This window comes from Scyliorhinus canicula, chromosome 15 (assembly GCF_902713615.1).
Source record: "Scyliorhinus canicula chromosome 15, sScyCan1.1, whole genome shotgun sequence".
Taxonomy (NCBI): domain Eukaryota; kingdom Metazoa; phylum Chordata; class Chondrichthyes; order Carcharhiniformes; family Scyliorhinidae; genus Scyliorhinus; species Scyliorhinus canicula.
The window spans coordinates 7,440,911-7,467,595 of record NC_052160.1 but is presented as its reverse complement, the minus strand read 5'-3'; the positions used below and the strand labels follow the sequence as shown (position 1 = coordinate 7,467,595).

At 46.3% G+C, this 26,685-nt stretch overlaps 2 protein-coding genes across 7 annotated transcripts in view; one reads left to right on the top strand and one right to left on the bottom strand.

The window, feature by feature from the left end:
* The window catches only part of dnah3 (dynein axonemal heavy chain 3), a 186,555-nt gene that overhangs the window by 154,407 nt on the left and 5,463 nt on the right, over window positions 1-26,685 (top strand). For all 3 annotated transcript variants that reach the window (XM_038820516.1, XM_038820514.1, XM_038820515.1), the window contains 9 exons: window positions 9,686-9,868; window positions 10,889-11,087; window positions 11,494-13,635; window positions 15,230-15,455; window positions 17,394-17,638; window positions 17,908-18,024; window positions 18,181-18,338; window positions 20,361-20,528; window positions 22,481-22,623. In XM_038820516.1, coding sequence (XP_038676444.1) covers window positions 9,686-9,868; window positions 10,889-11,087; window positions 11,494-13,635; window positions 15,230-15,455; window positions 17,394-17,638; window positions 17,908-18,024; window positions 18,181-18,338; window positions 20,361-20,528; window positions 22,481-22,623 — 3,581 coding nt within the window. The remainder of the gene's footprint in view (window positions 1-9,685; window positions 9,869-10,888; window positions 11,088-11,493; window positions 13,636-15,229; window positions 15,456-17,393; window positions 17,639-17,907; window positions 18,025-18,180; window positions 18,339-20,360; window positions 20,529-22,480; window positions 22,624-26,685) is intronic.
* lyrm1 (LYR motif containing 1) overlaps window positions 17,783-26,685 on the bottom strand; it is a 35,825-nt gene continuing 26,922 nt past the window's right edge. For 2 of the 4 annotated variants that reach the window (XM_038820526.1, XM_038820525.1), the window contains one exon: window positions 17,783-18,190. In XM_038820526.1, the coding sequence (XP_038676454.1) occupies window positions 18,080-18,190 (111 nt within the window). In that variant the 3' untranslated portion in view covers window positions 17,783-18,079. Of the gene's footprint in view, window positions 18,191-19,332; window positions 19,988-26,685 lie in introns of those variants that run through there. The other 2 variants (XM_038820527.1, XM_038820523.1) reach the window with 2 other exon arrangements.

Here is a 26,685-nt window from a genome sequence, read left to right as displayed (position 1 = left end):
TCCTGCCTATCACTCCATGCCCTGCTCCCGAGAACACCTTCCTCCAGATTGGCACTCCAGTTTGGGTCACCTGACCTATAGTTTTATTTCTTTGCTTCTTTTCTTCTGCGTGGGCGCGCAGGGTTGGTGTCCAACCTGAAGAAAGGAAAGAACACTAACTGCGCTTGTGTGGCCAACTACAGGCCAGCGCAACTGCAGAAGGCCCTAGGTCTGCTGGGAACTGTCATTTCCAATTCCCAAGGCGAATGTTCATGTTTCTTAACAATGTGTGAGTTTGCCTTGTGATTGTGATATTGGGCGCAATTCTCTGGCTGCATTGTGCTCTCCCTTGAGCAACGTGGCCGGCGAATGCCGGGACAAGCTCCCAGCGAGCATCCCAACAGCCTCTGCACATCGAGGAATTCTCTGAAGTCCCGCAAGACATCGGAGTGGGAACTCCACCCCAAATGGGCATGACCAAACGGCGCTCCCGGGATTAGGTCGTAAACCTACTTACGACCTACCTGCGTGAGATCCACCGGCCTCCTTCGACTCTCTGGCCTCCACAGGGAGGCTGCACCCGAGTGCCGATCAGTGCCGGTCCATGGCGGCACAGCGCCCAGGGGATCACCCGGGCCATCGGGGACCCCTGGGTGGTCAGGGTAAGTGCAGGGTGGCACCCTGGCCCTCCCCCCTGGAACACGGGCACCTTGGCGCTGCCAGCCTGACACTGCCAAGGTGCCCAGATGGCACTGTCAGGCCAGCAGGAGCACTGCCTGGGTGCCAGGGTGGCAGTGCCAAGGATCAGGGCCCGCGGGGGGGCCTTGCCTTTAAAATGAGGGTGGAGGGGAGGTTTGAAGAGTGGGGGAGTGCAGACAGCTAAGTAGGGGCCTCTGGGAGGTTGGAAGGGTGATGGTTGGGGGTCCTGGAAGGGAGGTGATGTAAGAGGGCTTGGGGGGCTCTGAAGAGGGGGGACCCCCAGGGACCTCATATTGGGGTTTCCTGACTTGGGAGGGGTGGTAGTGTCTATATATGTGTGGGGGGTCAGATTGCCCATGGGTGGGGGGGGGGGGGGTCACAAGCTCACTTAGCGATCGGGCCATCCTTTCAAAATGGCGGCCTGACCTCTCAGTTCAGCTCCCCAGTGCGAAAAAAATTAGAAGTATGGGCTAAACCGACGAGAAACACCCCAGGGCCCAAAAAAGTGACTGATGCAGGAACCAATTACGGATTCTTTATTCGCACCGTTTTAAAAAAAAAGGAATCAACACTGAAACTACTCGCAGTTAACTGAATCCCAGTTCTAAAAGGTTGTTACACAATATCACACAACACAACATAACCCCAGTCTCCGACCCAGTACAGAACCAACATCATTCCACACATTTACTCACAGACGACCAGCAGCAACATGTTCGGATTATCATCCGTGTTGTCAACACCTTACCAAGATAAACAAAAAGGAAGGCGAACTAGACTTTCCGGGAGTGGATCACAGGATAACAAAGAATCAGGACCTAACCATCGGTCCGTATTTCCCGGCGCCGCCCATCACCCATTAATGGAGAAGAAAACAAGCTGCTCATTCAACAGGAAACCATTCCGACCCTCAGGGAGGGGCAGCAGGGTAGCGACCCCAGACCCCGTGCGCAGAAGCAAATCCTAGCCTCTCAGGGTGTCCCCGAGAGGTGTCTTCGAGAAGGGCATCCCAAGCTCCGGGGGAGGGGGCAACCACAGCACCAGACCTGGCCTAGCCCAGTCCCAGGACCTCCAGCACACCCCAAAGCCTACACCCCAGCTGATCCTGCAACTCACCAACCACATTTGGGTGGGCAGTGTGCCACCCCATTTACACTCAAAACAAACAAGGATCATGCTGGCCTCAGCCAGGGAGACTGCATCACCTCAGAGTAGGAGAATCTGCAAAGCACCCAACAACTGGGCGCCCTGCCCTGGGAGAGGGGGGGGGGGTGGGGGGTGGGGGGGGGGGGATTAAAACAGCGCACTGCTCACCCCAAATGAAAAGAAAAAGCAAAACCTCCGAAGGGAGGAATGCCGAGTTGACCCAGGAATATTGGCTACTTCCCCTCACTGCCCACCACCACAAGAAGGATATTAAAGGAAATGACAACGCTGCCTCAGAGATACAAACAATGCTTCTACATCGAAACCCCATCCACAACGAGGAGGACACTCAGAAAAGCACCATGTACGACCACTTAGAGGAGGGTGCCTAACTGCCCCATCAAGCCTACCCTCACGTGAGGTAACAGTTCCAGCAAGGTCGAGGCATGGCAAACAGTTTTTCTCTTCAACAAGTCCGTCAAGGATTGACCAAACCCACCTTGGTGCCCGCCGCCACTCCACTCCTCCTATTTTACTAACTCGAAAGAAAAAAGGCTAAAATCAAAACGTCTGACCTGGAGGAAAAGTCAGAAGGAATGGAGTCCTCCCCAGGATACATAATCTGCCCAGGGGCCATCGAAGGAGACAAGCACAATCTTCAATTCAAAATAACAAAACTGAAAACCATATACGGTTATCAGCAAATTACTGCCGATGCTGGAATCTGAAATAGAAAATACTGGACAATCTCAGCAGGTCTGACAGCGTCGGTGGCCAAAGAAGCAAATTAATGTGGAAGCTGAGATTGTGCCGGTTTTTCTGCTTTAGACCTAATATGATTGGCTCTGCATTGGGGGGGGGGGCGATCCTCAATCTTTGTGAAGACTTTGCCAACCCTACCAGCCAACTCCACACCCACCGAGCACCCATCACCCTGCCGTGACTCCACTTATCTTCATTATAAACAAGATAAGGAGTGTCCAACAAAGCACTCCCTTCCATAACCACAACGATTACAGCACATAATGAAAAATGGAGTGAAACTGCACAAACCACATTTCACAGAATTGACTCAATATGGCTTTTGCTGGAACAGGATTGCAGGCGACTCTCGCTCTCATGCTCACACCTCGCACAAGGGTGCAGGAGAAAAGACAACAATAAATCATCAACAACATAATCACAAGGGTGTAACCTCCAGGATTATTGAAGAATTTCCTGGTAATATCACCATCTTGGTCGCTTGGAAAGACCAAAGCCATCGAACACTCCTCGGGATCTGTACAGGATACCAATGAATGACCAACAGATGCCACCATGCCCTCTCCCCCATCTCGCCAGGGACCAGGCTCATGGACATTCCTTGTCCAGCTATTACCTTCCAAACCCGTCAGGATAGACACACCATGCAGCAGGATCTCAATGAATCAAACGCGGGCCCTTACCGGGGAAAGTGCTCTGTTGAATACAAGGATTTTCTCCTGCCCCTCCGCCATTTTTCCCAACAGTACCTCACAATTCCTCAAAGTGAGCACCAAAGACCTGCACCACAGAGCTAGGATCCTCATCCAGAACAACATTCCCAAAGACGGCATCGCCCAGCACTGTCGAGGCGAATGCCCACTCACCAGCAACTACGCTGGGCCGCACCCCAGCCAACTCCAACCGCCACAGTCAAAGGAGGATTCTCCGACTTAACTCAGCTCCTCACTGCAAAATTCCAATCAGGATCAAGCAGGGACATGGTGCAATACATATCCTCCAAAAAATGCCATCATGAAGCGGGCACTAGGGTAAAATAGAGGGTTAAAAGATGAGCAGAGCCATTGCTCGCCAAAACGGAGCCACTCCCGCATCACGTGACCTGAGGCTGCTTTGATTTGGGCCTTTCTCTGGTGTCTTAGCAAATTAGCAAGTGGGGTTGCTACGAACAGCACGTTATCCTTACACCCCACCCAATCCAATAGGCCAGAATTTACTGCTACAATAATGGCAAGTTTATGAGCATGCCATTATTAATGTGTAAATTGTCCAGTAACAGAGCAAGTGAAGCGATACCCCGCGGATTGCGAATGGTCAATGTCAGGATTTGTGCTGATCCGCCATGACACTCATGGCAGCTTGCCTGTTAATTGCCAGTTAAACACGTGGCATAAAGTTAAGGCTAGTACTGAATTTGATCTTGTTAATGACCAGACGGATGTTTATGTAATGCCACTCAGCCTCTCAGCCCAGAAAGGGAACAAATGAAAGTGTGACGCTTTTCATACAGGCAGTAAATTATTGTTGGAGATTTTCGAATTTTTTTTTCTTACTTTGTATTATCCCTTTTAATGTTCTTTCTTAACCATGTTACGGACGTCTGGTCAGCTCTGAACAGTGGCTAAGAGACTGGATCAGACGTCATAACATTTTAATGTTTTTATGCGGTGTGAAAGAGCGATTCATTCCAGGAGTGATAATATAAGAAACAGGGCTTGGTTATTTTCTAAACAAACTTTATTACAACAAAAGAAAAGAAAACAATATTTAAACTTTTACTTCAGTTCTAAAACTAACAGATTACATGCAATTTCTAAACCTTAACACACTAGTTCCTATTAAACATCACTTTACATAACCATGCCGCTCTCAAGGTGCTTACACAGACAGGCTAAGGCAATAGTTGCACCTGCAAAGCAATCTTTCTTCTGTTAGGGACATTTGTTCCAATCCCTTTTTCCAAAGCCTGCCTCGGTGGCAACTTTCATGACCTCTCTGGTCGATTTCCACAGCTTTCAGCCTGTAACTGTTCAGGACAGCATTCTTTCTCTCTCTCTCTTAGCTCTTCCCACAACTTAAAACAAAGATTCTCCCCTGACGTGGTCAGACTTGAATCCATTATCGTTAACTTGGCTGTCTGATTTCCCACTCCTGTTTCTACGAAAGAACAGAGCTATGCCACTCGTATGCAACTAACCTTCCATTGATGGACACATAGGTCATCAGACTCTGTGATGGGCTACTGGCTGGCCAAACAATGTTGTCCTGAATGACAATGGATCTTGAGTGGATCGTCCTGGCTGAACTGGGACATCGTGGTATTCCCATTAACGAGGTTAAGTCTGAATGGGACAAGGCAGCTCAGGCTGTGAACGTATCCTTCAGAATCTGCTGCTATCAGTCTTTTCCCACAACCTGTTTAACCCTTAAATCGTCTGCTATGTCTTAGACCCCATTTCTGGACCCAAGATCCTAATACCTCCCAAACATGACACCCAGTTTTTTCCTTTTTTTCCTATTTCGCTTCTTATGACTGATTTGACTCTGTTTCACTCTATTTTCCTCTCCATTTCTGCTTGGCTTCTGCCCAAACCTTACTGGTTAAGGAAGTCGATAAAACTCCCAGGAGATTTGTTGAGATGAAGAGCGAGGAGAAAGGGTCAGGCTTGCCGTCCCTGCCTCAGGATCCCATTCCTCCAGCAAATTCTGCACCATAGAAGCAAAAAATGAAACAGAAACAGAGAATGTTGGAAATACATAGCAGCTCAGTCAGCGTCTGTGTAGAGGACAGATCCAGATCAGCTGTTGGTCCAGGTCTCACACTCCAATAGAAATGGAAAACTTTTGGAACAGAAGAAAAGCAAAGCACTGTTCCTTCACAGCGCCAGGGTCCCAGGTTCGATTCCCGGCTTGGGTTACAATCTGTGTGGAGTTTGCACGTTCTCCCCGTATCTGCGTGGGTTTCCTCCAGGTGATCCGGTTTCCTCCTACTATCCAAAGATGTGTGGGCTTGGTGGATTGGCCATGTTAAATTGCTCTGTAGTGTCCAAAATGTTAGGTGTGTTTGCTGGGTTACGCAGATAGGGTGGAGGTATGGGCTTAGGTAGGGTGCTCTTTCAGGGGCTGGTGTAGACTCAATGGGCCGAATGGCCTCCTTCTGCACTTTAGATTGTATGAAGTCTGTGAAAAGAAGCAGACAGATACATTTATATGTATATAAATGTGCAGCACGTGAGATACCAGCACAAGTCACTACATGGGACTATAATATAAAGACAATACAGACACCCGATTCAATGAGGGCGAGGATTGAGAACTTAATCTTTCTGGCTACAAGTTATTGATCAGAAAATGGTATTAAGCACTGGTGAGGAATGAGGAAAGTTGAGGGACAACAACAAGAGTTTACTTGCTTTGAATAAAGGGGGAATAGGGTAACTGTTAGGTTACTGGATGCATGCGACACCCTGGGACTGAAACAGAGGAGCAATCTTCAGGCCAATTACAGAAAGACTAAAATACAAAATGTCGCCACAGTCCCAAAAGACTGCTCTCCCCTTTTGAGAGCTGACTGGCGGTGATTTAACTTCAGGGTCACCACACCTCAGGCGTGGGGCGAGGTTGAGAAGGCGGGGCCTTCATGAATAAATTCAGCCGGTACGGGAATTGAACTCTCGCTGTTGGACATCAATTATCCTAATGTGGACTGGGATAGTGACAGTCCCCCTCCTGAAATGTGGACAAGAATAGTGCACAGACAGCCCAATAAAGAAGCAGCACTAGATCTAGCTCGGAAAATAGAGTATTTTTCAGTGGCAGAGAAATTGAGGAACAGTGATCGTAACATGATGAGGTTTAGAACATTCAGGGAAAAGGACTAGGATAAGGCGTAAATATAGTTAACAAGAGGAAGCCCAACTACAGTGACTTGAAAAGGGATCGGAATCAAAAATTGATTGGCAAAACACTAATTAACAGCTTCAAAGAGGCAATTGGACAGGGTATGAAGTCGGCACATTCATATAAGGGGTCCAGACTGAGCTTGCAAAGTTAGATGACTAAGTATACAGAGGTAAAAATGAACAGGAAAAGCAGCCTTGACAGTTGTAAGGTCCATAAAACTGTGGAGAAGCAAGCTGAATATAAAATGTATAGAGGAAAGATAAAAAGGATGTAAGAGGGGGAAAGAGTGACAATGTGAATAGGTTAAAGTGAATCTGAAATACAAACAGAAAATGCTGGAAAATCAGCAGGTCCGGTAGCTTATGTGGAGGGAGAAATAGTTAACGTTTCAAATCCAATATGATTCGTCTTCGGAACTGAAGACGTCACATTGGACTTCAAACATTGGGCGGAATTCTCCATCCCTCCTTGCTAGTGGGACCTTCTGGTCCCGTCGAAGTCAGCCCCCGCCACGGGTTTCCGAACGGCGGCAGCGTGGGAACAGGATGTAAGGAGGATCCCGCAGGCAGCTGACGGACAGAGGCCTCCGCTGTGGAAAACCCCACTGCCGGGGACGGAGAATTCGGCCTGTTCTCTGTTTCTATCTCCACAGACGCGGCCAGGCCGGCTGGGGTTTCCCAGCACTTTCTGTTTTAATGTGACGAGAATATTGGGTTCATTTCTAAATCAATAAAAATTGAAATTGGCACTCGAGGTGATTGGCCTGCTCAGAGTGGCAATCTCCGGCGCATTGCCACTCTCGCCAGACTTACCCATGCCGGGATCCCAGAGCCCTCGTCTCGCCCGACCTTCCTCGCTTAGGCTGGGTGAGACAGTGGAACGCGCTGCATCGCGGTGGAGAAACTGGGATGCAGAGAGGTAAGTGCCTCCCCCTTATGTACAGCGCTAGCTGCTGTGAAGGGGAGGCTTAAAGGGACAATTTACAGGGAGCAGGTAAGTTAGAAAGGTTTCGGGAATGGGGGGGCAGGGTCGGGTAGGACCATACGGGTGGGGGGGGGGGTCAGTCCGGCAGGGGGTTCAGCGGTCGGGGAGGAAGTGGGGGGATCAGACTGGGAGGGGTTTCAGTCCGGGAGGGGGCTCAGTACAGGAGTGGGAGGTCAGTTCGCGTTGCACAGGGAGGGGGTTGCCAGGTCAGGCCGAAGGGGTTCAGGCCGATCGGGAGGTCACTAAAATGACATTCAGCCTTACTGGGGAAAGAGAAGAGTTGCTTACGCTGGATTTTTGAGAGGTTTATATCACACAGAGAGATACACAGAGCCGATCCTTCCAGCTTTAGAACCAAAAGTGAAACTAAAAACCCAGCCTCATCACACTGAGAAACATTCCAGAGAAATCAGAACCAATCGCAACGGGTTACCAGCGAAGCCCAGCGTTCCGAGCCAGTTCATTGGCCGCCAGCCAAATTGAATCATCACTGATCACTCCTGCTTGAATTAAAGGCAATGTCAAACTTAAAGTCACAGGTCAATTAATCGTCCATGGATCAAAATTGTAATAGCAAAATAAAATAAATAACGGGAAAACAGGGAACAAACAGGGTTTAAACAGAAGATTCTTTACATTCTTTCAGAGTAAATATCAGTGCAAAACTGACAGAAGTAGCCGAATTTAACAATTTAGATATATAAACATAAGAACTAGGAGCAGGAGTTAGCCATCTGGCCCCTCGAGCCTGCTTTGCCATCCAATAAGATCATGGTTGATCTTTTTGTGGACTTAGCTCCATTTACCCGCCCGCTCACCGTAACCCTTAATTCCTTTACTATTCACAAATCTACCTTTGCCTTAAAAACATCCAACGAGGTAATCTCAACTGCTTCACTGGGCAGGGAATTCCATAGATTTACGATCCTTTGATTCTTCCTCAACTCCGTCCTAAATATGCTCCCACTTATTTTGAGGCTATGCCCCCTGGTTCTAGTTTCACCCATCGGTGGAAACAACCTCCCTGCTTAACTATACCCTTCATCCGCAACATGTGCCAGGCTCAACCTGATCCAATTTAAGGTTGTTCACCGGGCTGATATGACAGTGGCCCGGACGAGCAGATTCTTTGGGGTGGAGGATAGGTGTGCGGAGGGGTGGGGGGGGGGTGGGGGGGGGGGGGGGGAGAGGCAGCGAACCATGTCCACATGTTCTGGGCATATCCAAAACGGAGGTGATTTTGGCAGGGGTTTGCCGACTCCATGTCCACAGTATTAAATACGAGGGTGGCAATGAGTCCGGAGGTGGCGATTTTTGGGGTATTGCAGGACCCGGGAATCCAGGAGGAGAGAGAGGCGGATGTTCTGGCCTTTGCTTCCCTGGTAGCCCGGAGGCACATATTGCTGGCTTGGAGGGACTTAAAGCCCCCGAAATCGGAGACCTGGTTTTCAGACATGGCAGACTTCCTCTGCCTGGAGAAAATTAAGTTCGCCTTGAGAGGGTCTCTGTTAGGGTTCGCCCGGAGATGGCAATCATTCAACAACTTCCTCACAGAGAACTAATCGTCAGCAGAAGGGGGGGGGGGGGGTTTAGATTAGCATAGATTACGGGGGTAAACAATGGTAGGACCTGAGGGAGTGCGAGGCGGTATTTGCACTATGTTAATATTTTCCTCATTATGTACATTGTTGATTTTGTTGTTGTTACAATGCCAAAGAAATACCTCAATAAAATGTTTATTAAAAATAAAACTATTCCCTTCATAATTTCATATGTTTCTATCAGATACCCCCTCATTCTTCTAAATTCGCTTCTGTCAGATAGTTCCCAGCGCAGTGCAGCTGTACAATGTAAGTCAGCACATCTGGGCAATTTCCAGGCAAACCCTTACGTGGGAACTTCCTAGAGGAGTTCCCCAGCGCACCATTGGGTACCCCCAAAAATGCGATGCTGGGGAACCCGGACGTTTTTGTTATTAACGTGGTGAAGGCGAAAGTTAATACTTTTAATTCAGGCGAAGAAACCTTGGGTCTCCTGCAATTTATGCTCTTAAAAAAAAGACTTGTAAATTCTATCCCCATCATACTGGATCACTGCACTGCCTAATGTTTCATTGCAAAATACTCAATTGTGAATATTTTACGTGGCTATTTCCAGTTGTTGCCTTGTATTAACAATCAATAATATAGAGGGGATTGTGACTCGCCACTAGGTGTCTGTAATGCAAAAGGAACTGACGGACCTGCAGCCAGAGTTGATCAAGACGTCTGCGGAGACTGACAAAATGATGATAAAAATTGAAGAGGAAACGGTTGAAGTTGACGCCGCAAGAGAGTTGGTTGCAGCAGATGAAGCAGTGGCCAATGAGGCTGCAGCTGCTGCACAAGAAATTAAGGTACAACATAGTGAGCCTTTGTGTTATTAATGCTTCCTAACTTCTTTCACACACGGTTGATCTTAAGTGGGGCTTTCCAAGTTGCTTTCTAGGGTGTTGCTGTAATAATGAAAAACGTAATTAAAGATAAAATAATTAAAGATAAAATATCGAATCAAGTTTCTGTCACTGAGTGGTTTAGCCCAGTACATTAAATAGGATTCTCAAGATTACAGCTAAACTTAAATTAATGGCTACTCTACCAACTTAATCAATCAGTTATTAAAATAATGGTCAAGTCTGCTTAAATTAAGGCATCATTGATGATTTTACTTTGTTTCAAAGAGCAAAGAACAATACAGCACAGGAACAGGCCCTTCGGCCCTACAGGCCTGTACCGGTCATGATACTAAACTTGGCCAAAACCCTCAGCGCTTCCTCGTGCCGTATCCCTCTCTACCATCCTATCCATGCGTTTGTCAAGATGCCTTTTGAACGTCGTTAATGTATCGGCTTCCACAACCTCCCCTGGCAACGCGTTCCAGGCACTCACCACCCTCTGTAAAAAAACCTGCCTCACACATCTCCTCTAAACTGTGTCCCACGGAACTTAAACCCCCCTGGTGACTGACCGCTCCACCCAGAGAAAGAGTGCCTGCCCATCCACTCTATCCATGCCCCTTATAATCTTGTAGACCTCTATCAGGTCACCCCTCAACCTCCGCCGTTCCAATGAAAACAGTCCGAGTCTATTCAGCCTCTCCGCATAGCTAACACCTTCCAGACCAGACCTGGTAATGTTTCGTGACATTAAACATTTCGCAGACATAATTCAATGGGATTAACATGTTATTGTGGTGGGGGAGGCAAATTGGGGACTGAAATTATGTTCTCAGAAATAAACTGCTGATGAGAAGTATTTGCTGGCGCTCCTGTGCTCGTTGTAATGAAGCTCATTGTTTTCCTGCAGCATAGGATATTTTACACATCACCAGAAAGATATTCTTCGCTTGAATATAATGTTTGGGAATGTTTTTGCAGGATGAATGTGAAGGAGACCTTGCAGAAGCCATGCCAGCGCTAGAGGCTGCTGTATCTGCTCTCGATACTTTGAAGCCCGCCGATATCACAGTTGTGAAGACGATGCAAAATCCACCGGGTCCCATAAAGCTGGTGATGGAAAGCATCTGTGTAATAAAAGGGATAAAGCCGGAACGAAAACCCGATCCAACTGGATCAGGTATGGGATTTGCTGAATTGCGACATTAGTTTAACTCTCGTTAGAACTGTTTTAGGGCGGCACAGTGGCGCAGTGGTTAGCCCTGCTGACTCACGGCGCCGAGGACCCGAGTTCGATCCCGGCTCTGGGTCACTGTCCGTGTGGATTTTGCACATTCTCCCGGGGGGGGGGGGGGAATGTGCAAACTCCACACGGACAGTGACCCAGGGCCGGGATTCGAACCCAGGTCTTCAGCGCCGCAGTCCCAGTGCTAACCAGTGCACCACATGCCGCCCCTAACTCGCAATAGTAATATGATTTTGATTATTGTAATGAATTGATCTGTCAATTTGAAACAAGCTGAAATTATTACAACACAGGAGTACTGTTTTTAGGTCCTGATTATTTTTTCTTCATGCTCACGCAGGTAAAATGATTGAAGATTATTGGGGCCCATCCAAGAAACTTCTAGGAGACCTTAAATTCCTGGAAAGCCTGAAGGCATTTGACAAGGACAACATTCCCCCACTAAACATGAAAAAAATCAGGGAGAAGTTCATCGACCACCCGGATTTTCAGCCGTCTGTTATTAAAAATGTATCGTCAGCCTGTGAGGGCCTGTGTAAATGGGTCAGAGCGATGGAGGTCTATGAACGGGTCATAAAGGTGGTTGGCCCAAAGCGGGAGCGGCTGAGGATAGCCGAGGAGGAATTTTCTGTGCAGATGGAAATGTTGAATGTTAAACGCGGGGAGTTGAAGGCTTTGGAGGACAAACTGCAGGCACTGAATGATGACTTTGAAATTATGAACAACAGGAAGAAGGATTTAGAAGACAACATAGAGCTCTGCTCACAGAAACTCGTGCGTGCTGAAAAACTGATCGGTGGGCTTGGTGGAGAGAAGGACAGATGGACGGAAGCGGCCCGACTTTTAGGAATAAAGTACAAAGATCTGACTGGCGACGTACTTCTGTCATCGGGCACTGTAGCCTATTTAGGGGCCTTCACAGTTGATTATCGCCATGAATGCCAAAGTGAGTGGCAGTTCCTCTGCAAAGAGAGGTTAATCCCTTGCTCAGATGACTTTTCCCTGAGCAGTATTCTCGGGGATCCTGTAAAAATCCGTGCTTGGCAAATTGCTGGGCTGCCAGTTGATGCTTTTTCCATTGACAATGGGATAATCACCTCAAACTCGCGAAGGTGGCCCTTAATGATCGATCCTCAAGGTCAAGCAAACAAATGGGTCAAAAATATGGAGAAAAACAACAGGCTTGGAGTAATAAAGTTATCAGACTCCAACTATGTCAGGATTTTAGAAAATTCCATCCAGTTTGGCACCCCACTTGTATTGGAAAATATCGGTGAAGAGCTGGACCCCATGCTTGAACCCATCCTGTTGAAGCAAACGTTTAAACAGCAGGGTGTAGAGGTCATGAAGGTAGGAGAAAATGTAATTGAGTATTCACACGACTTCAGATTCTACATCACCACTCGGCTGAGAAGCCCACATTACCTCCCAGAGGTAGCAGTGAAAGTTTGTCTTCTGAACTTCATGATTACGCCTCTTGGCCTTGAGGACCAATTGCTGGGAATTATAGCGGCCAAAGAAAAGCCCGAGTTGGAAGAAAAGAAGAACCTGTTAATCTTGGAGAGCGCACAAAACAAAAAGCAACTCAAGGAGATAGAGGACAAAATCCTCGAAGTCTTGTCCTCGTCACAGGGGAATATCCTGGAAGATGAAACTGCCATCAAAGTGCTGTCTTCATCTAAACTGCTTTCAGAGGAAATATCTGAAAAGCAACAGATTGCAACTGCAACAGAGAAAGAAATCGACATCACACGAATGGGTTACAAACCTGTCGCCATACATTCATCCATCATCTTTTTCTGCATCTCTGACTTGGCTCACATTGAACCGATGTATCAATACTCACTGAATTGGTTCATTAATTTGTACATGCAGTCAATCGCAAACAGTAAGAAGAGTGAGAACGTGGCCAAGAGAATTTTAGCCATAATGGAACACTTCACGTTGAGCATCTACAACAATGTTTGTCGTTCGCTGTTTGAAAAGGACAAATTGCTTTTTTCCCTGCTTCTTAACGTGGGGATAATGAAAGGCAGCGGTGAAGTCAATGAGGAGCTGTGGCGCTTTCTGCTGACTGGTGGCGTGGCTCTTGACAATCCGTATCTCAATCCAGCTCCTGAATGGCTGTCAGACAAATGCTGGTCAGAGATTGTGCGAGGATCCAATTTGCCAGGCCTGTACGGTTTTATGGATCACGTGATCGACAATATAGAGAAGTGGAAAGATATTTATGATTCCGCAAAGCCTCATGCCGAAGCACTTCCAGATGAATGGAGTTCCTTAAAAGGAATGGATCACTTGATTGTGATCCGATGCTTTAGACCGGACAAAATTATTCCAGCAGTGCAGCAATTCATCGCCAATACGATGGGAAAGACATTTGTTGAACCTCCAACGTTTGATCTTGGCGGCAGCTACAATGATTCACATTGCTGCGCACCGTTGATATTTATTCTTTCTCCTGGAGCTGATCCCATGGCAGGTAAACTGATCCATTTCATCATTAATCCATTAGAACATAGAGTGCAGGAGGAAGGCATTTGGCCCATCGAGTCTGCACCGACCCACTTAAGCCCTCACTTCCACCCTATCCCCGTAACCCAATAACCCCTCCTAACCTTTTTGGTCACTAAGGACAATTTAGCATGGCCAATCCACCTAACCTGCACGTCTTTAGACTTTGGGAGGAAACCGGAGCACCCGGAGGAAACCCACGTAGACACGGGGAGATCGTGCAGACGCCGCACAGACAGTGACCCAGCGGGGAATCAAACCTGGGACCCTGGTGCTGTGAAGACACAGTGCTAGCCACGTGTGCTACCATGCTGCCCAGTTACACTAAACGGCTGTAGCTTGCTACACTTAACGGCTACACTTTTGGGGAAACGATGAAATTACAGTTAAAGTATAAATATTTTAGTCACTTACTCCAATCAGAGTTATGTTTTCTTTCTAAGTTATAAAGCATTGAAAAATCTAAATAGCAAACTGTAATTTCAAGCTCATTTTAGAATTGTGTAGAACAAAAGTATAAATGCTTGATGTAGCAGCTAGTTGTAGATTTGTTTTTAAGTTAAGCTCCCCTGTTTTTAAGAAGGTCTTCCATTCCTTTTGGATGTTTTGCTGGTGAAAACTTTGACTTCTGATCATTTTGGCGATGGTTTCCTCAGGGCTTTTGCTTGCTATGCTTTGGGTCAGAATGCTACGATAACTCTAGAGAAATAATGGGCGGGATTCTCCGGCACCCCCACCACCACACCACTGGGAAACCCGCAGGCAATGGTGCACTGCCGGCCGGACCAGAGAATTTCGAACAATATAAAGGTCTTGCCCCGTTTCTTGAGATTTCCATGACTGTCCCACAAAATTTGTGCAAATGGAAGGATCCTGGTGGAAATTCATCCCTTTTCCTTATAACTGTTTCAATGTCCTCACCTTTGTGCTGTACAGTTGAGTAAAAATATTGTGAAAAACCTCGGGCTGGATTCTCCGTCGGCAGGATCGTCTGTTTCCCCGGCAGCGCACTCAAAGCCCGTGGATTCCCGACGGAGTGGGGGGGCCCGCAATGGGTAACCCCATTGGCCAGCTGGCGGGACGAGGGACCCACTGCCGGCGGGGCAGCATCGCACCAGAAAACGGGTACAGTGGGGAGAAGGGGCAGGATTCTCCGTTTTGCCGCCACCCAGGGGTTTCCCGATGGCGTGGGGTTGCCCCACAATGGGAAACCCCATTGACCGGCCGGTGTAACAGAGAATCCAGCAGTTCGAGGGAGAAATGTGGCGCAGCGTGCAGAGAATCCCGCGCCTGAAGTTTGAAAATTGATAGAGGGCGGGATTCCCCGTCGCGCTGTACCCGTTTTCTGGTGTGACGTGCCCCCGCCAGCAGTTGGTTCCACTGTCCCACCAGCCGGCCAATGGGGTTTCCCATTGTGGGCACCGCCACGCCGTCGGGAAATCCGCGAGCGTGAGAGCGCTGCCGGCAAAACGGAGGATCCTGCCGACGGAGAATCCAGCCCGTGAAATGTTTGTACAGTTTGATGCTGTTATGCTCATGAATGTTTTATTGCCTGTTCACAGGCTTGCTTAAGTTTGCAGATGATGTTGGTATGGGTGGAGAAAACACTCAAACAATATCACTTGGTCAGGGCCAAGGACCTATTGCTGCACAAATGATAGAAGGTGCTCTTGAAAGTGGATCCTGGGTCGTATTACAGAACTGCCATTTGGCAACTAGCTGGATGCCTAGTTTGGAGAAAATCTGTGAGGAGGTGATAGTACCAGAAAACACCAACAAGAACTTCAGGTCCAAATCTTTATACTTCCGTTGAGTATAGATAATTTCTAATTGGTTAATACTTTCATAAATGTAAACACACCCATTCCTGTTGAGCTAATCTTGTACTTTGAAGATTTATTGCATTAGCTTTTACCTTCTTCCACAATTCTTAGCCAACTGGAACCCCAGATTGGATGATATTTTAGCAGAGGTGTCATGCAGGACTGTGGGATAACAGCGTGTTTCTCAAAAATCACAATTCAAAGAAAGAACTTGCATTCATTTGAAGAATTACAGATTGAGGAGTTGAAAATAAGCCCTTTTATCAGAACGTTGCAGATTACCAAAAGACCATAAGAAATAGGAACAGGAGGAGGCCATTCAGCCCTTTGTTCCTGCTCCACCATTTGAGAAGATCATGGCTAATCTTAACAGTTACTAAGTCTAATTTACTGCCTTATCTCCGGAACCCTTAATTGCCCCGCTGATCAAAACCTCTCAATCTCAGCCTTGAAAATATTCAAGGACGTGGCCTCCACAGTTTCCTGGGGTAAAGAATTCCAAAGATCACCACTCTTTGAGTCTTCAATGAACGCCCCCGTTTTCTGCAACTATGCGCGCTGGGTCTACACTCTCCCATGAGTGGAAACACCCTCTCAACACTTACCCTGCCTAACCCCCTAAGAATCTTACATGTTTCAATCAAATCACCTCTCACTCTTCTGAACTCCAAGGAGTACCGACCCAATCTGTTTAACCTTTCCTCACAAGGCAGTCCCTCCATATCCAGGATCGTCCTAGTAAACTTCCTCTGTACTGCCGCCAGTGATAATTTATCGTTCTTTAAATAAGGGGACCACAACTGTGCAGGATTCTAGATGTGGCCTCAGGTACAGCTCAATATGATACAGTAGTAGTGTTGACAATTAGGAATGCTGGGACAGGGTAAATAGAATCAAGCTGTTGCAGCTATTCAAAACCTTGGTTAGTCCACATTTGGAGTATTGCGTGCAGTTCTGGCCACCACATTATCAGAAGGACATGGATACTTTGGAGAGTACAAAGAAGGTTCACCAGGATGTTATCTGGTCTCGAGGGTGTTGGCTATGAGAGGCTGAATAAACCAGGATTGTTTTCACTGGAAAGACAGAGGCTGAGGGGAGACCTGATAGAGGTCTACAAAATTATGATAGGCATAGACAGGGTGGATAGTCAGAGGCTTTTTCCAATGGTGGAAGTGTCAACTACAAGGGGGCACAGGTTCAAGGTGAGAGGGGGAAAGTTTAAAGGAGATGCAGGGTAAGGTTTTTGCACGAGAGTGGTGGGTGCCTGGACGCGCTGCCAGAGGGTGTGGAACCAGGCCCATTAGCAACATGTAAGAGGCATTTGGATAGGAACATGAATAGGGAGGAAATAGAGGGATACAGACCAAGTAAGGGCAGGTTTTTTATTCAGAAAGGGCATCATAATCGACACAGGCGTGGAAGGCAGAAGGGCCTGTTCCTGTGCTATACTTTTCTGTTCTTTGAAGGTTCTATAGTTCAAGCTCATCACAGGTTAATCATTTTATGGCCTCAGTGACCATCTGTTTGTCCAATCTTCCAAATCTCAGGAAACACTTTCGTAATGTTAGACTTTTTTTTTTGGATAGTGTAATTGAATTACAAACTTGCCGTAAAGATGTCCTGAGTATAATTTCATTGGCCATACACAGGTCAGGTATAATCTACTTGACTAGTTGGACCAGGCTTGAAGGCTAAATGGCCTCCTGTTGCTCAGATAAGTGTGTCCATTATTAATTGCAGTGCTGTAAACTATAGCTTGTGATTTTAGGCTTTTTGGAATGCCACAGAGAATATAAATTCTAAAGATGTAGGTTGTTATGTCTTTATTGGATGGATTATTTCACAATATTTAACGGTACTTGTGTCTTCATGTGCCAATTAAAAAGACTTGTCTTTTCAGATTGTGGCTGACCAGTTACCCATCGGACAAGTTCCCTGTCAGCATTCTTCAGAATGGAGTAAAGATGACAAATGAGCCCCCAAAGGGCCTCAGGGCTAACATGATACGTTCATATCTCAATGATCCAATCTCAGATTCCACCTTCTTCAGTAGCTGTGACAAACCTGAAATCTGGGAGAAACTTCTGTTTGGGCTTTGCTTTTTCCATGCTCTAGTGCAAGAGAGGAGGAACTTTGGTCCTTTAGGTAAGCCTCGAATGTTACAGAAACAGATGATTAAAAGTATCTTCATAGCATAATGCAGTTTGTAGTTTTAAAATATTCCTGACAAATATGTCTTTCCCCAAGATTAATGTACTAGCATATTGTAGGCTCTAAACAGTACAATTGTTTGATGGAAAGAAGTTAATATTTATTGGTTTTAAGCATTTGCATCGTTAATGATTTGATGATTAATGGTGTCAATCTTTACCACGATAGATCTTTTGTTGCTTTGCAATAACATTTCTTAACAGGTTGGAATATCCCTTATGAATTTAATGAGTCTGATCTGCGAATAAGCATGAGACAGATCCAGATGTTTCTGAATGAGTATGAAGAGGTACCATTAGAAGCGCTCACATACTTAACAGGTACATGGTTACAACTGATAATTTCGTTCCTCCGTTGATATTCATTAAAGCATCTTCATGGTTGAAAGTTTATGTGAAATAAACGAATAGAGGTTGGTGATGTTATTGTCATTCTCCAAATGTCATCAAATTTTGTGCTTTTCTCAACTTCTAAAGGTGAATGTAACTATGGAGGTAGAGTTACGGATGATAAAGACAGGCGTTTGCTTTTGTCACTTCTATCCATTATATACAATAAGGAACTAATACACGAAGACAAATATAAGCTCGCGTCTGGTGAAATTTACTACGTCCCACCACATGGTTCGTATCAGGTAAGCAATCCATTGAAAGGATTTTCCTATCTACCCAAACTTCGGGCAAACACTTAGGAAAGGGTATTTTACTTTTCATAGTTACACATCATAATGCAGCATTCCTGTCCACCTTTCCCTCCTCTGATGCGAAAGTAGTTTGATTTGATTTGATTTATTGTCGCATGCACCGAAGTACAGTGAAAAGTATTTCTCTGCGGCCGAGAGAACGTACACAGTACGTACATAGTAGACAAAAGAATAATCGACAGAGAACATTGACAAATGGTACATCGACAAACAGTGATTAACAGTGCGGAACAAGGGGCCAAACAAAGCAAATACAAGAGCAGCATAGGGCTGCTTACAGGGAACAGATTAGTCAGAGGGGGAATGTAGATGCCATTCTAAAATAAAATTATTCCTTTCCTTTGTTACGATACGCGGACCAGACCCTAATTTATTTCAGGAAACTGAATGAAGCCCCAATAATATTTCAATTTGTAAACTGTGAGGAAAGAATACTTCACCCCCAGGACTGATTCCACTGACAACTAGGGATATTTTATATTTAAACAAACTTTATTATTAACTCAGGGCTGACCCCATTGACATCCAAGAGAAACAGCTTTTCTATTAAGTTAAACAGTTCTAAACCAAAAATTATTTGAGCTTACTTTCCTATCTACTTCTAAACTTCCAAGTAAGCAACATCCAGACACCCTGTTCAAATGCCGCTTATTGATACAGTGAACACTCTGTGGCTTACAGATTTTTGCACAAAGTCCTTGGGAGAGAAGCTTTCAGAAGTCGGTCTGAGAATTACACCTCCTTTTCTCAGAATCCAGGGCAGAACTCTAAAAATGAAACTAAAAACAGCAGAGACATGGCAGGGCTGAAAACAAAACTAAAAAAACAGACCCATGAGTGACATCACAGCCAGGCTAGCTGTTAACCCTTAATCACAGCTTTAGTAGACATCATCAGCGGGATTCTCCGCTGGCATGATTCTCCATTATGCTGGCGACCGGGTGTTTCCCGACGGCATGGGGCTGCCCCACAATGGGAAACCCAATTGACCGGCCGGTGTAACGGAGCATCCTGCCGGCCGGTCGGGAATGTGGCGGGGCGGAGAATCCCGCCCATAATCTGGATACATTAACCTAAATTATTTTAATAATATGACTGCAACAGGCACATTATACAATATTTATAAACATTTCCTACATTCACCACACCTCATGCTGTAAGAGAAATGAGGTGAAAAGGATAGGTAATTCAGGACTGCTGCAAATCCCTCCTTAGGACCATTGGGAGCAGTCACTCCCTAGGGCGGCACGGTGGCACAGTGGTTAGCACCACTGCTTCACAGCTCCAGGGTCCCAAGTTCAATTCCCGGCATGGGTCACTGTGTGGAGTCTGCACATTATTAGCACCGTTATCCAGTTGACCTGTCCATTAATATCTATTTGATATTAAAATCCACATTTAAGTAGTTAAGGAAGCAGGTTTAAGTGTCACCCTGTTTTGTTCTGATCCTAGCTGTATTGAGTAGAACTGAACTCCAGGAACCTCCCTGGAGAGCACAAGAAACATTGGAGGGGAGATTCTCAACCTGCAATCTCTTTTGGTTCGAGTAGTGGCTGTGGAACAGACCATTTGTAGAAACCCTGGGTCAAATAGACAAAGGATAGAGGATTAAGATGTTGTGAAAAAAGCTAAACATCCTGTACAATAAAGAATATAAACACAAAGAAGTTTGCAAACCATGAATGTATAGGAAAGTCTCCAAGTCAAAGCTCTTTGACAGATCAATAAGCAAAATCTACTGTCTGGACGGGACTTGAAGCTAATGTACTAATTTTGTCTAAAGTGGCTATGTCAAGGCCACCAAAAAGGGAGAAACACATGGAGAGGGAGTGAATATTAGAAGGTAACAAAGTTGTTACACATACTGTACTTAATGTTTTTAACTTTTTGTTTTAAGTGGCTGTTTGTGCCTCCATTTCAATGTTTTTAATTTGTTTTATTTTCAATTTTCAGTCATACATTGACTACCTGCGAGGCCTACCAACTATAGCCCATCCGGAAGTATTTGGTCTTCATGAAAATGCTGATATCACAAAAGATAACCAGGAAACCAATCAGCTTTTCGAAGGGGTGTTGCTAACTCTCCCCAGGCAGGGAGGTGGAGCTGGTAAATCTCCTCAGGTAAGACAATCAAATTAGAAGTTAATGTTTTTGAGTTTCAAAACATATTTGGACTTCATTGTTTATACTTACTAACCAGTCAATGGTTTATGAATGGACTTTGCGAAAGTTTGAATTTAGAGGCTGCTCACTAAGTTCTCATTGCAGAGATCACAAAATCTTTCAGTGAGGCTTTTTTCACGGTCAGTCGTGAGCATCATTGCTTCACTGCTGACTGCAAAATCATGGCCTAGTTTCTGCTTCAAACACTGATCCCTGCAACTAAATTCCACATTTTCACAACTTCCTTAGTAACAAAGTTCTCTTGCTCCCTAATAACAAAGCAAAATACTATGGATGCTGGAGATCTGAAATAAAACAGAAAGTGCCAGAAAAGTTGAACAGGTCTGGCAACATCTGTGGAGAGAGAAATAGAATTAATGCTTCAAGTCCAATATCACTCCTTTCCAGAACTCTGTTATAAATGGAATGCATCTATGCCGCTTTGTTTTAGACCTCTCATGTGGACAGCACGGTACCATAGTGGTTAGCCCTGTTGCTTCACAGCGCTAGGGTCTCAGGTTCGATTCCCGGCTTGGGTCACTGTGTGGAGTCTGCATGTTCTCCCAGTGTCTGCGTGGGTTTCCTCCGGATGCTCCGGTTTCCTCCCACAAGTCCCGAAAGACGTGCTGTTAGGTAATTTGGACATTCTGAATTTTCCCTGTGTACCCGAACAGGCGCTGGAATGTGGCGACTAGGGGATATTCACAGTAACCACAATGCAGTGTTAATGTAAGCCTACTTGTGACAGTAAAGATTATAAATTATTGGAAACTGTCAGCTTGTATCTACCTGTCCAATCCTTTCATAATTTTAAACATTTCTCACATTGCCCTATAATGTGCAACATTCTCAAGAAAAAAGCACTAGCTTTTAACAGTTTTAATACGTGTGCTTCTTTATATCAGGTGGGATCCGAGTGAATCTGAGTTCGAGCCTCTCCAGCGCCATGATATTTTTCCTAGTATGAAGGCCGATTATTAATTATTTATTAGACCATGGTTTTATTTTCTATACCTTGTGTGTGAAATGTACATTTGATTTAGTTTTTCACCTTGTTTTAAGATCCTGTGAACTGGAGCCCCAAATGCCACTGCTCTTTCCAGTACCAAGCTTATTTCCATTTATTTAGATTGGGACTAAAAATTACATCCACGATTAATGTGATTTATCCTTATGGTCCAGCTGTGCCAATTAAAAAAAAAACTGTTGGAGACTTTTAAGTCAAGCGGTGCAGTTTGTTCATTGTGGATACATAGAAACATACATAGAAAATAGGAGAGGGCCCTTAAAGCCTGCTCCGCCATCCATTATGATGGTTGATCATCATGTTCAATACCCTGATCCCGTCTTCCCCCCATATCCCTTGATCCCTTCAGCCCCAAGAGCTATGTCTAATTCCTTCTTGAAATTACACAATATTTTGGCCTCAGCTACTTTCTGTGGTAGCGAATTCCACAGGTTCACCTCCCTCTGGCTGAAGAAAGTTCTCCACACCTCAGTCCTAATTCTTCCTCCAAAATTAATAATGGGAAACGAAAGAAAATAACAAACTTAAAAACATAAAGATTAGTAACAGATGGTGTCTATTACAGAAAAATAAAGTGAAATCGAAATAATGTGTACAATTTTTGTTATTATTCATAATGGCAAAATTAATTATTGTCAGTCAAGCACCTTGGGATGTCCTGATCTTATTAATAGAAGTTATTTTTTCCAGTTTTTACTGTAATAAGTTGATTCTGAACCATCAAGTAACTTTATTTGGGGGTACAATATGCAAACTAAAGATGTTTGAACAAATTATCTGAAAATTTATGTTTCCAGATTTAATATCAAAAATATTTTGCTAGTGACGTGTTATACTTATATTGAAATTTAATAAAATCTTGCAACTATCTACATAATTTCAGGAAGTTGTTGAAGACCTTGCTGCAGACATTATTTCCAAACTACCTGATGAATTTGATTTGGAAGAAGTGATGCACAAATATCCAGTAGTGTATGAGGAGTCCATGAACACAGTACTCAGACAAGAACTCATTAGATTCAACAGGTATGCAGGAATGTATTTTCTGGACAGAAATATGACATTCGGAACAAAGATTTTATCTGAAAACTATAATGCTGAAATCAATTAAGTATTATATCAAACTGATGGTTTATTATCTATGAGTAAAATATCCTCACCAATCCACGCAAGTTTTAGAGATTTTGGTTGAAATCCATTCTTTATTCTTCTCAACATGACACATTTGTACAAATGGTGTGAGTGAATGTCAAGCAAACTTACCAATTAGAAAACAAGAGTTTGGAATACAGGCTGCTCGTTGAGGTATTTGAATGGGATTGGGAAACCACCCCAGCGAGTTAATTTGCAGCCCACCAGTGACAGGCCATTGGCAATTTTAGACGATGATTTAAATGTTAATCCACTTGCTGCTCAGGTGTAGAGTGCAGCGACCTGGTGGCTTTTCAACTTTAGAAGACAGGCCAGCCTTGGCTAACTGTTCACTTGCAAATTATTGACTGTGCAGAGGTTACCGGGGTGTTCTAGAAGAGGGAAGGATCTGAGCACCCTTGTGAGGCCCAGAGGAGAATCCTTGTTCCCTCTCGGATCTGTAAGGAGGCTTATGCTTTGAAGCTCTTTAACCTTCCTGATAGATTTTCTTTCTAGTCATGCGATGTAGGCATTGCTGACTGGGCCAGCAGTTATTGCCCATCCCTAACTGCCCTTGAGCTGTGTGGTTTACTAGGTCATTTCAGAGGACATTTCAGAGTCGACCACCTGCTTCACATGGTGTGAAACCCATAGCAGCTTGCCGTTTAAGGCTGGATTATGACGCAGTACTGTTATCCTTTTCCTCTTGCACATTGTTTCTATTAAATTAATCATCTAATACCCTCTTGAGTACCTCGATTGCACCTCCCTCAACCACACTACCAGGCAGTGCATTCCAATGAACTACATGCTCTGTAAAAAAGTTTTTTCTCACATCATATTTGCTCCTTTTGCAAATCATCTTAAATTTGTGCTCTCTCATTCTCAATCCTTATAAGAGCTGAAACCATTTCTCCCTGTCTACTCTGTCCAGCCCTCTCCTAAATCAAATCACCTCCAAGGAGAACAGTCCCGACCTCTCCATTCTATTCTCATAACTGAATTTTCTTATCCCTGGAACCATTTTTGTAAACCTCTTCTGCACTCTCTTCAATGCGTTCACATCCTTTCTATAGTATGGCACCCAGATCTGTACACAACACGCCAGCCGAGGTGGAACTAGTGTCTTGTATATGTTCAGCATAACCTCCTTGCTCTTTATTAATGTCACAAGTAGGCTTACATTAGCACAGCAATGAAGCTACTGTGAAAATCCCCTAGTCGCCACACTCCGTCGCCTGTTCTGGTACACAGAGGGAGAATGTCCAATTCACCTAACAGTACGTCTTTCAGGAAACCGGAACACCCGGAGGAAACCCACGCAGACATGGGGAGAACGAGGAACTGTGTACATTAGAAAAAAGGGAGGGGGGAGAAAGAGAAGAAAATAGATTAATTTAGAGAAACCAGCCATCTTCTTTCCTCTACCTTGATTGTCTGTGATGGGTAGGCTGGTGGAAGTCCTTCCCCATTTGCCGTTGCTGGAATTCACCCAGTGACAGGTAGGCACTGGTAATGCCAGGAGAACAAGACTTTGATGGGGGACCCTTGTGCAAAGTCACAATGCTTGATTCAGGGACCTGGCCTTGGGAAAGGGGGGGGGTCGCTGAGAGACAACCCCTGCGACCAACCCCCCACCCCATCCCAAAATCCACTCTCATTGATCTGTGGCATGATGTGGTGGATGATGATCCTAAGTTGGTTGGATCCTGTGGTGTCAGAACTATCAGCAGCCTTGCTCCAGTGGGTTGGAGAGGGGGATGGGGCGCCGGGGAGTGGGGAGGAGGACGGGGAAACAATGGGAATGAGACAGGAAGGCGCCGGAGTGTTGAGTCATCGGGCTAGCAGATTGGCTAGTCAAGGGAGTCAGGTGGTGTGGGGGGGGGGGGGGGGGGGGGGAGATCACAGCCAGTGGATGGCAGGGGTGGGGGTATCGGGGGATGGGGTTGTTCTTCTGACGTGGGAGGGACGAAATAGGCACTGGAAAGGAGGTCGAGGGTGGAGGCAGCCAACAGGCGGGTCAGGAATGGCGCAATGCACGGGCCGGCCCGAGAAAGGCTATGGCTGACCAGCGTGTGGGGGGGTGGGGGGGGCGTTGTGGGTCGTGCCCCCCAACCAGGCTGATCACCTGGAACGTATAGGGACTGAATGGGCCGCTTAAGAGGGCGCGGGTGTTCGTGCACTTGCGGGCTCTGAGGGCGGACGTAATTATGTTGCAGGAGACACATCTGAAAGTGTCTGACCAGACCAGGCTAAGGAAGGGCTGGATTAGCCAGGTCTTCCACTCAGACTTGGACTCAAAGTCCAGAGGGGTGGCAATCATGATCAACAAGCGGGTGCAATTTTAGGCAGAGGGCATAGCCGCAGACAGTGGGGGCAGATACCTGATGGTACGGGGCAGACTGGAGGGGAGAAGAGTGGTGCTTGTGAATATATATGCCCCGAACTGGGATGACGTGGACTTCATTAAAAGAGTGCTGGGGAAGATCCCGGACCTGGATTCTCGCAGGCTAATAATGGGGGGGGGGGGACTTTAACATGGTCCTTTACCCGGCTTTAGATCGGTCGTGTCCTAGAACGGGTAGACTCCCAGCAATGGCAAGGGAGCTGAAAGGGTTTATGGAGCAAACGGGGGCAGTGGACCCCTGGAGAGCCAGACAGCCGACAGGAAGGGGCCACTCGTTTTACTCGCACGCCCATAAAGTATATTCTAGGATAGATTTCTTCGTACTAAGCAGGGATTGTATAGGGGAGGTAAAGAACACGGAATATTCGGCAATTACTATCTCAGACCATGCCCCGCACTGGGTAGACCTGCAGATGGGGGGGCGAGCTACCAACGCCCGCAATGGAGGCTAGACATGGGACTGCTGTCGGAGGAGGGGATCTGTGAGAGGCTTTGGAGGTGTATGCAAAATTACCTGCAGGTGAATGACACAGGGGAGGTCTCACCGGCGACCCTGTGGGAGGCGCTAAAGGCAGCAGTGCGGGGGGAGCTGATTTCAATTGGGACCACAGAGCCAAGGCAGACAGGGCAGAGATGGATAGATTGGTCAGGGAAATGGGTCGGATAGATGAAGAGCACGGGGAGTCCCCGGGGGAGGTTTTACTCAGGGAGAGGCAGAGACTACAGGCGGAACTGGGGGCACTATCCACGAGTAGGGCCGTGGAACAGCTTAGGAAGGCGAGGGGCGTGGTGTACGAGGATGGGGAAAAGGCTAGCAGACTGTTAGCGCAGCAACTCAGGAGGAGGGAGGTGGCCAGGGAAATAAGTAGAGTGAGGGACGAGGGGGGGCGCAAAGTGGAGGACGCGGCAGGATTAAATAAGGTATTCCGGGACTTCTATCGCAAGCTGCATACTTTGGAGCCGCCGAAGAACTGGAGGAGATGAAAAGGTTTCTGGACAGGTTAACATTCCCAACAGTAGGTGGGCGCGAGTGGATGTGCTGGGGGCCTCGATTAGAGTGGAGGAGGTATTGGGGGGCCTAAAGGCCATGGAGTCGGGGAAAGACCCGGGGCCGGATGGATACCCAGTAGAGTTCTATAGGAAGTTTTCTGAGCTGGTGGGCCCGGTCTTGGCGAGGGTTTTCAATGAGGCAAGGGACAGAGGGACCCTGCCGCCGACAATGTCGCAAGCCACTATATCACTGATATTGAAGAGGGGTAAAGACCCGGAGGCGTGCGGGTCCTACAGGCCAATCTCCCTGATTAATGTTGACGCCAAGCTCCTGGCGGTTAGAATGGAGGACTGCGTACCGGAGGTGATTGGGGAGGACCAAACTGGGTTTGTGAAAGGTAGGCAGCTGGCAGCCAACCTGGGAAGATTACTTAATGTGATAATGATGCCCCCGGCGGGCAGGGAGGTGGAGGTAGTGGTGGCGATGGACGCCGAGAAGGCCTTTGACCGGGTGGAGTGGGACTATCTATGGGAGGTGCTCGGACGGTTTGGGTTCGGGG